Source organism: Gymnoscopelus braueri, assembly GCF_963280865.1.
Source record: "Gymnoscopelus braueri genome assembly, chromosome: 21".
Lineage (NCBI taxonomy): Eukaryota > Metazoa > Chordata > Actinopteri > Myctophiformes > Myctophidae > Gymnoscopelus > Gymnoscopelus braueri.
In genome coordinates this window covers 30,201,632-30,211,857 of record NC_137623.1, presented here as the reverse complement: position 1 = coordinate 30,211,857, position 10,226 = coordinate 30,201,632, and the positions used below count along the sequence as shown (strand labels likewise).

At 43.1% G+C, this 10,226-nt stretch overlaps 1 protein-coding gene across 1 annotated transcript; it reads left to right on the top strand.

Annotated features, from left to right (window-relative positions):
- Positions 1–242: 242 nt before the first annotated feature.
- lipib (lipase, member Ib) lies at positions 243–9,202 on the top strand (the record flags this gene model as incomplete). Its single annotated transcript, XM_080417902.1, has 10 exons — positions 243–294; positions 3,286–3,677; positions 5,043–5,151; positions 5,869–5,970; positions 6,247–6,336; positions 6,816–6,983; positions 7,331–7,420; positions 7,619–7,727; positions 8,261–8,434; positions 9,099–9,202. The coding sequence occupies 10 exons, from the start codon at positions 243–245 to the stop codon at positions 9,181–9,183; spliced, it is 1,371 nt and encodes a 456-aa protein (XP_080274028.1). The 3' UTR covers positions 9,184–9,202.
- Positions 9,203–10,226: the final 1,024 nt, after the last annotated feature.

Below are 10,226 nucleotides of genomic sequence, written 5' to 3'. Positions count from 1 at the left end.
ATTTAAATCTCTCCCTCTTCTCTCAATCTCTCCATCCTTCTCGACATTATCCTTACTGTAACTGAGCTCTAGTCTGTCCCTCCCTCCCTCTCTCTCTCCCTCCCTCCCTCTCCCTGCATGACTTGAGATCTCCTCGCCGATCTCTCTCTCTCTCTGTCAGACTGCCTGCACTGGTCTAGTTTCCCCACTCTCTCTCTCTCTCTCTCCCTCTTGTCTTCCCCCGTGGTCTAGTTGTTGGAAGGATGTTCCCCTGGCGACTCCTGTGTCTGGTAGGCCTGCTCATGCTCTGCAAAGGTAAAGCAAATTGGCAAAGTTGTCTTCAATGCTTCTCACCCCTACAGATTAGGATCTGTCGCTGTTGTTGTTGGATGTTCTTGTCGTTGTTGTTGTTGTTGATGAGATTGAATGTCCTGAGCCAATCATCCCTGCTGCTGACGCCTCCATTTATTCAAGGGCTTAACAGCGGAGTGGAGTTTATTTTGGTACATTTATATGAGTGAAGGTTACAGAGGTAAAATGGTAAATATATCCTGCCGGGTTAGATATATGTATATGTTTTTTCCCCAAAGACTCTTAGTGTACTGAGACAAATACAGCTGTGAATGCCGGTCAGTATGTGATGTGGAGGTGGGTGTGTCTCTGTGTGTAAGGGCTCATTGATGTGTCCAGGTCAGTGGTTCCCAAACTTTTTAGCTCAAGACCCAAAAGAGAAATTAGACTCTTAGTTTGTCCGGGACCTAAACCAGTGAAAGTAGCAGATCTACAAGCTCACAACGCGTTGCTTAGCGCCGCGATGCGAGTTTGTACTTCTGCTATTTTCACTACTTCTTAATTACTTACTTCTATAAATTATTAAATGTTGGAATTGTTTAATTGTTTAGAGTTGTGTTAGTCTGTCTTGTTTTGGTCTGTAATGAATAGGTCTGTTTAGATTTAAATGCAGACAGACAGACAGACAGACAGACACCATGAATGACTGTCAGGCAGAGCAAGTGTGTGTGTGCGTGTGCGTGTGCGTGTGCGTGTGTGTGTGTGTGTGTGTGTGTGTGTGTGTGTGTGTGTGTGTGTGTGTGTGTGCGTGTGCGTGTGCGTGTGCGTGTGCGTGTGTGTGTGTGTGTGTGCTCGCGCAGAGAGGTTGAGCACAGCACCGGGGCCACTTCCTGAGTTTGCTCCACAATCCAAGCATGATTGACAGCTGTAATCACCTCTTGCATTTGGGAAAGGGAAGAGGAGGGGGCGGGGCAACGGGATGAGACGTCTTTTTTTAAGGCAGCATGATCCAATTGAGGACAGAAAGGGGCCTGTGTGTGCTAATTACAGTACACTGATCACCTGTTATAGCCAGGTAGAGGCAGGTGTGTGGCAGTGATAAGATATGCAAACTGCTGCATATTGTGACAGCCAGGCTGACAGCTGTCTGACATAAGAGTGGTATAATCAGCTCAGTGTGACATACATAACATGAACCGTAACACACATAAGAGCATTTACACATAACAGGCAATATCCAATCCACCCTGAGCGAGCTCTATTTGTTTTCTATCAGTGCAGACTTTCGAGTTTCTGGTACTATATGTCCAATGAGGAGATCTGTGTTCGATTCCTGGGGGTTAGATACATATACTGTACGTGCAATAAATAGCAGAGTCATGGTCTAAATACAATTCAGAGGCTGAAAGCAAATGTGAAAAATAGAATCAAGATGCTCACATTCTCACCGTCACAAAAGCTAAGGCAAGGCATTTGATGTGCAGAACACAGCACTAACTGCCAGAGTTTGGGTTTCTGTTCCCATAAGTGCCATCTGTGTTCAAAATGTATGCTCTCATGGTAATTTCGGATACAAGCCTTAAAATGACATATGTAATAACTGCAGATATCACACAGCTGCCCTGAATGTACTGTTGCACAGTGGTTTTCAAACTTTGCAGCCAAGGCACACAAATGGAAATGTGAAAATGTCAAGGCACACCTTTTTATATCTAAAACAGCAGGTCTACAAACGGGTCATGATGCGACACGTTGTGAGCTTGTACTGTAGATTTGCTATTTCCACAATTTCTTTAATCTTGTGACAAAAATGTAAAATAAAAAGCAATAATTTAAATCTATAAGTATTATGGTAGTTATCTTTAGAGGAAGGGTAAACAGCACAAAAATCTGGCTGAGATAAACAGAATCCATATAATTGCAGACGACCCGGCGACTGACGATTGATTATGCTTCTGTGACCTTTGACTTCATCTGCACATGCTCTGTTGGGTCACATTTGTGTGTCACTCTCCATTTTGTTTTGTTTTTGTTTTTTGAGTGAGCTTAATAGTTGACTGGTGTTGCTCAAGGTCAAGAGGTCAATAAGCTGTTGTTCTCGGCCATCATCTCCTGGTGTAGTCCAAGTCCACACAAAAGTAATAGAACATCAACAATGCATACTTTATTTAACAACAAAACTTGAATGAAAGCAAAGCTCACAGTCCTCCAACTCCAACCATTTCTCTCAGACAAAATGTGTGTGTCCAGGCCAGGGGGAAAGCTGGGAAACGTGATTTATCCTGTCTTAGTTGAGCGCCAGTGTCACACTCCGAAAAAGCTGATCTACAAGCTCACAATGTGCTTCTTTATTTGTCTAGTGCTTTTCCATAACATAGTTACAAAGTGCTTTACAAAACCAGGTAAAAGAGCAGCATGATAAACATTAGAGATAAAACAACACAAGACCAGTGAATAAAATAGCACAATAACAACAAACCACAAAATGTTACAAATAAACACAGATAAAATCAATAAATTACAAAAATAGAGATTTAAGAAAAGGACTTAACATAGAGGTGAGTTTAAAAAAAAAGATGGCACATCTGCTGGACGGCAGGTGCAGGACCAACAGTGGATCCAGGATAAAAAATAGAATTCCGCACACTTTTGAAAAGTCTCAGTGTGAGTTTTTAAAAGATGACACTGATTTTGCACGCCATAGGTCATCGGGTAGAGCGTTCCAAAGCCTAGGAGCCCGGACTGCAAAGACCCGGTTGCCTTTTGTGATGAGGTGGGCTTTGGGAATGACCAAGAGGGCCATGTCTGAGATATAACTGGGAGCCTGCGTAACGCCTGGGATTCGAACCCAGGTCTCCCGCATGGAAAGCTTATCCACTAGGAATTCCCTCTTGGCCGGGGGAGATATTAGGCTTTTGGTCGTCAGGCAGAGGCTCTGAGCTACTACTGCTTCACTTGTCCATTCACAGCTTTAAAATTCATTGCATTTTTCTCTCTTGTGTCTGTGTTGTTCAGGCCAGGAGGAGAGTGGGTCGGGCGAGTCCTGCGACAACTTCACAGACCTGGACCTCTCCCACTGCTTGATGGGAACCAGCCTCTACGTGCGCCTGCTGCTCTACACCCGCCACAACCTCCACTGCGGCCGCGAGCTCGACCACCACCACCTGTCCTCCCAGCCCCTCTTCAACCTCTCCTTGCCCACCGCCTTCGTCATCCACGGCTACCGGCCCACAGGCGCGCCCCCCATCTGGATAGACCACATTGTGAGCCTGCTGGCGCAGCAGGAGGACATGAACGTGATCGTGGTGGACTGGAACCGCGGTGCGGCCAACCTCAACTACTTCACCGCCGTGACCAACACGCGGCAGGCCGCGCACAACCTGACCGGGTTTATCATGACCATGCAGGTGAGTGAGTGTGTGAAGTCAGGCCATCTTTTTATGGGAAAGGCCACTTGGCCTTTGGTCTTGTAAATGTTTTGAGGCCAAATGCCAGGACAGCAAGGCCATCAAATAAAACACTGATATTAAGTCCACTGAAATACAGTAATAATTTAAGGGTTAGGAATTCATTTGTATTAAATACGTAGTATACCCTCAGTGAGATAAATAAATGATTGGTATTTAATTACAAATGACCAATATTTGTACAAACTCATGAAAGGGAGTTCAAAAGTTCATACTCAAGAGTCACTGGACTGGTTTGAAGATGGAAATTAGGACTAGGAGTTGTCTAGTACAAACCACATGACAGTAAAATAGATTTAACTGTAATAATGTACTCTGTCTGATGGCCTTATGTCCTGTAACTGTTGGCTCAGCAGCGGGCCTGACAAACATGTTCTGTTTGTCAGAGAAGTCAAGTTAGATTTTTTGTCTCCCTTTTTGTCACCTTTTCGGCAATATACGCTCTTGTAAGGGCGTAGTTCAGTTGTATGTGTCCTTCTCTGACCACAAACGTCCTGTTCTATAGAAGTAGGATGTGGTCTGTGAAGACTACAAGAAAGGTACAGAGAAGAAAACAGTGAAATAGGCTGGGGCAAATAATAATGCGAGTATGCTACTGTTTGTGACAGAGAGCGAGAGAGAGAGGGTTATGAGTGAGAAAAACAAATAGGAGAAAGTGAAATAGAATGACAGACAAAGAGAAATAGAGGTGAGACGAAATGGTGTACGGTGAGGAGAGAGAGAGAGAGAGAGAGAGAGAGAGAGAGAGAGAGAGAGAGAGAGAGAGAGAGAGAGAGAGAGAGAGAGAGAATAGATTGTAGAGAATAGAGAGAGGGTGGTAGGTTGTGGGTTTGTGCAAGTTATACATAAAAGTGAGAGTGAGTTTTGTGAGTAGACACAGTGAGTTCTGTGAGTAGACACACAACCTGTGTGTTCACCAAAGTGTTGCTTCCCAGCTGAAAACGCAAATTACTTCAATCCAAATGCCCTGATTTGAAAAAAATTTGTTTTCAATGGGCGCTTTTTTTACACTATGCTGGAAACACCAGCAGAGTCTATTTTGCACTGCACCTGCACGTTCATGTCTGGTGTTTTTAGCTGGTCGCAGAGAGTTGAAATATTTTCAACTCTGGCCGTTTGGAAGAGAGTGCCTTGCGTTTTCTGCTGGGGAAAAAAAGAAAATCCAGCCTCAGCACCTTGGTGGACAAAGCCCCTGACTATAACATTCTTTCTAATGTCTGTAGTGTGTTTGACAGTAACTATTACATTTCTATTGTCAGTCGTGTGTTTGACATTAACTATAATCTTTCTATTGTCTGCATCTAGGAAGAGGGCGCCTGTCTGAGCTCTGTCCACTTGATCGGTGTGAGTCTGGGTGCTCACCTGGCCGGCTTCGTGGGAGCTTATCTGAAGGGAAAGATTGGACGCATCACAGGTGTGTGGGTGAAATGTGAACCAGGGGTGGGGCAACGTGAATAAAGAAAATAATGCAGTAGATAAGAAAAATATTGATTGAGTGTGAACCTAAAAATAAATAGAACAGGAAAACGTGTCAAGGATGACAACAAAATATGTTTCTAAATATGTAACAAAGAGAAATAGTGTGAACGAAGTGAGAGAAAGAGAGACCATTATACAACTGTAGACCAGGTTCTTCAAATAGGGTAAGTGATATTATTTTGTTAAACTAAGTGTTAAATAGCTCTATATTCTGATACTCATTGCTAGTGTTTGTTCAGTAACAGGAGTCTCCCTGTCTCTCCTGCTCTTTAGTAAACAGAAAATGCATTTTCAGGTGGAGATACCTATTTAATCCAATCAGGAGAGAGAACTTGCACAGAATACAGATTATACAAGTGAAATTGGAAGTGGTGGCACTAAGAAATGAGCAGACAAAATTGAAAATGGAAGCTGATAAATGGGTACTCTTTCCTGATTGGCAGAAAATGTTCAACCCACCTGAAAACGTATTTTCTGTTTATTAAAGAGCTGAAGAGACAGGGAGACCCCTGTTTCTGAACAAACACTCTATAACAATGACTATTACCACAATATAGAGCTTTAACCTTTTAACCAAAAAATATCACTTACCCTACCTTTCAAGAAAGCATTAAGAGAGTTTAAATAATGTTCCATGCTCTCCCTCCTCTAGGTTTGGACCCCGCTGGACCCATGTTCACCGGGGCTACACCAGACGAGAGGCTGGACCCCTCGGACGCCATGTTTGTAGATGTGCTGCACACTGATATGAACTGTAAGTACCAAGATGCTTTTGTGTTTGACGTGACAGAGAGAAACAGAGGAAGCCTTTGTGTTGTATACACACTACAGTACATGAGCGCTTCTTTAAGTTATGAGTGTGTGAATCACTGTGTTGTGTATGCATGTTGGCGAAAGAGTCTGTTTGCTTTCTCTAGCCGTATACAATGAAAACTGATTGATTCGATACTACTTGAACAGTGAATCCACCTATTGACAAGGCAGCATGTCACACCACACTCCATGTGTGTTCTCTGTTTCCTATGTGTAGCATTTGGACTCAACGGGGCACATGGCCATATTGACTACTATGCCAACGGCGGGTTTGACCAGCCAGGCTGCCCCAAAACCATCTTCTCAGGTGAACACACACACACACACACACACACACACACACACACACACACACACACCAGACACATCAACCCCACTGCTGTGCTGCCATAGAGGGTTCTGGTACCACCCAAATTTCGAACAAACATGGGGAAATTCTCTTTCTAGTGCTCTGCCACCAAAATGTGGAATGCCCTCACACCATCCATAAAAGATGTGTAACACTGGTTTCTTTCTAAATTGGCCTGAAAAAAACACCCATCAGGAGACCACAAGGCAAATGTCATTTTCCCATCTCTTTTGTACATATAGTGTTTGTATTTGTTGATAATGTTAATTATTGTTTGTGTAATTTCTTTATGCTTGGTTGATGCATTCAATACATAGGACCACAATGGAAACAAGTCCCCAGGACTTTTTTGTGTGTCATCCTTTTAGCCTTTATGTCTATGTCTGTGCCGTATACATGTCTGACTAATAAAGTATTCAATCACTGAAATCCGACAGGGAAGTCGTATTTCGTGTGTGACCACCAGCGCTCCATGTTCCTGTACTTGTGCGCTCTCAACCGCACCTGCAGCATCACAGGCTACCCCTGTGCGTCCTACAGTGACTTCATCGATGGGCGGTGCCTGCAGTGTGAGGCGTTCAAGCCTGCGCCCTGCCCTATGCTCGGTGAGAGGCAGTTTGGCAATACAAACTAATCTAACGCGATCACTGATGTTCAAAATGCTTATCGTGTATGTCGGGTTGAAACCTCGAAGGTCCAAAACTGTGACTTTTCAGGATTCAAATTAAAAAAGGGCAAAAGTAGCAGATCTACAAGCTCGAAACGCGTCGCTTGTGGATCTGCTACTTTTGAGTGACACTGTAGTATGATGAAGTAGAGCGTTAATTTTCCAAAAAAACACAAATAGTTAGAATATGGAGATAAGAGGTTTCTGCCCGATAGCAACGATATTATAGTTTATTGAAAAACACTGAACTGAAGCTAATCAGCATCACTCTGGTTTCGTCTGCAGGATATGATCAGAGCAGGTGGAGGGACACTCTGCTGCGACTGGGCCAGACTAAAGTGTTCTTCAGCACCACTGCCACACTGCCCTATAGAAGTAAGTCATTAATATGTCATAAATGAAGTGTCTCGCTTTCTATGACTCACTTCAGCATCAACATCTTAATGGTAATTCATGTCTTTGTTCTACTGAGGAAGTGAAATTCACTAATTACACCCCTCTTGGCCAAATCCATGTATGGTCTACTATGTTGCTGTTGAGAGTGTAAAACCTTGTGTGCTCTGTGTGTGGCAGGGCCGACCTACAGAGTGGACATGGTGACTTGGAACCAGTACCTTCGCTGGGGGGTCATCTACATCAGACTGCACAGTGGACGCAGCTATACAGAGACACGTATAGACCAGTGAGTCTCATACCCAACTTAAAAACACACACTTTATTGTAACTCGAACTCAGTAGTTCCTCTTGAATATGACCTCTCTGTCGGGTGGAAATGTCCAAAACTGTTACTTTTCAGGATTCAAATTCAAAAATAGCAAAAGTAGCTGATCTACAAGCTCAAAACGCGTTGCGTCGCGCTGCGTCGCGCTGCGTCGCGCTGCGCCGCGTTTCGAGCTTGTGGATCTGCTACTTTTGATGCTTTTGTGTGACGCCGTAGTATGATCAAGTAGGGCGTTGATTTACAGGAAAAAACGTTAAGTTAAAATATGGAAGTAAGAGGTTTCTGCCCGACAGCAACGCTGAGTGACTTGTTATACACCAAGTCGCCAACATGAAATGTGCCACTTGGAGGTAGACACTTTTATGCCAAAGCATAGCCACAGTTTAGGAGATTGTATACATTTTGGCCCAGATTTTTTTGCTACATTTAGACCGCTTCTTGCCACACTTTAAATCTAGAAAGATGTCAGCTTAACTCCGTTTCTCTCTCCCCAGTAAGCTGTTCAGGTTCGAGCAGTACACATCCACACGACTGCTGGCTCAGTTTGATGAAGATCTGCAGCCTGTGCAGAAAATCTCCCTGCGCATCGGTACCGGCAATGTGATCGGCCCTCGCTACAAGATCAGACTTCTACAAATACGCTTCACTCCCCTAGAACAGCCTGACAGGTGTGTACATTTCCCTTACCTGGTATCACAGTTGATTCAATCCAGTAAAACCGGGAAAGCATTGGTGTCTTTCTAGATTTTAGCGTTGGCAATTCAAAAATAGCAGATCTACAAGTACATCTGCTACATTTGTGAAAAATCTTGAAAGTGCTTATTTTTTTATTTTTTTTTAACACACATATGCTCGGGGGGGGGGGGGGGGGGGTAAGCCTAATTTATGCTTTGTAACATGACTCGGGATGGGGAGATTACTTTATAAGCCAAATTGTTGCTTGCTGTAATAAACATGTTCGTGCAGTAAACGGCAAGCAATAGTTGTGTGACTATGTATAAATTAGGCTTTACAAAGAGGCATTCTTGTTTGAGAATACTTGAAAAGATAGGCTGAACACATACAGTACATTGACAATATATCAGCAGGTTGTTCTTATTTTGTTCTTCCCATGGATTAAAGTTCTCAGTCACCACGACTGATTTCAGTCATTTGGATTCCAAAGCTTGTAGATAGGCTATTTGCGGTTATTTATTTTAAAGAGCAGCAGGAACAATATGACTAAACCATCCTAATTTCACATAGTGTTCATTGTTTAGTAAACAGTGCTAGTGTGGGGCTCGTTTCACTCGGTTTTGCTTTAATCCATATTTTCCACTGTCTCACACTCAGGCCTTTGATGTGCCGGTATGACATCATCATGGAGGAGAACATGGAGGTTGCCTTCCGCCCACTGCCTTGCGCCTCTAACCTTTGAGGCCCTTTTCCAAACATACACGCCTCTCTCAGACACAAAACAACATTTCCATCAAACCCACCCACTGCTAACAGAGGTTGCCCCCACACCACAGGAACCAAGTCACCAACCATCACATGGGTTCTACAGGGGCATCCTGGCACTTCAAGCTGACTGCACTGGGTTCAGGTCTACAGTGTATGACAGCAGAGGGTAATGCAACAGGGACAAGCTCAAGTACTGTACCAGTAAAAACAAAAAAGAAGAATTATTTTATATAAGTATTCTTGGTTGTCCCTTCTCTGTTAACACTTAACTGGCTGACTGGCTGTTTTGTCAAGTGAAAAGGGTGACTCTTAATGCTTGTGAACACCAAAACCCTGTTCTGAAGAGGATTTGGAAGAATCCTGGACCACAGGATGGGGAGATCTATTTGTCTAGTTCCATCTTGATTTATGTTTCACTCTAGAAAAAGCAGGGGGCACTTCAAATGTGACTATTCATCTTTAACTACATACGGGTTTACATGAACACCATAATACAAAACAATCCTAAAATGAAGGGAAATAGAAGGGAAATTAAAATTGCATGGGCAAACGTTCAGGGACCACTCCTCCCAGCATTTTACTGATGTTGTGAGAGTTACGTTTCAAAGGAAGTACATCAAGATACTGTTTTATTTGCACTTGCCAATATAGTTACTTCTTGGATAAATTTCAGTGCCAGCCTCTGTCACTGTGCCTTACACTACTGGTATGATGTCATAACCAGTCCATAAGCTGTGATTATCGAACATTCTATCAGACTTTTTTGCTTTACAGGGCAGCTCCTGAAAAGAAATCAGTCCGTTGTTGTTTTTTCCTTTATATATATAAACTGATGTAAAACCTGTTCACATAAATGTATATATTTTGTCGCATTTTTTATGGATTACACATTTTCACTCAATCCGTTTGGAAATAAAAGCTTCAACTCAAGCTCAATGTCAATTGATATTTTGATTTACGTTTAGGCCAGACCTGGCTGTAATGTGTCCGTTACGCTTTATTTGAGCAAACCACTTT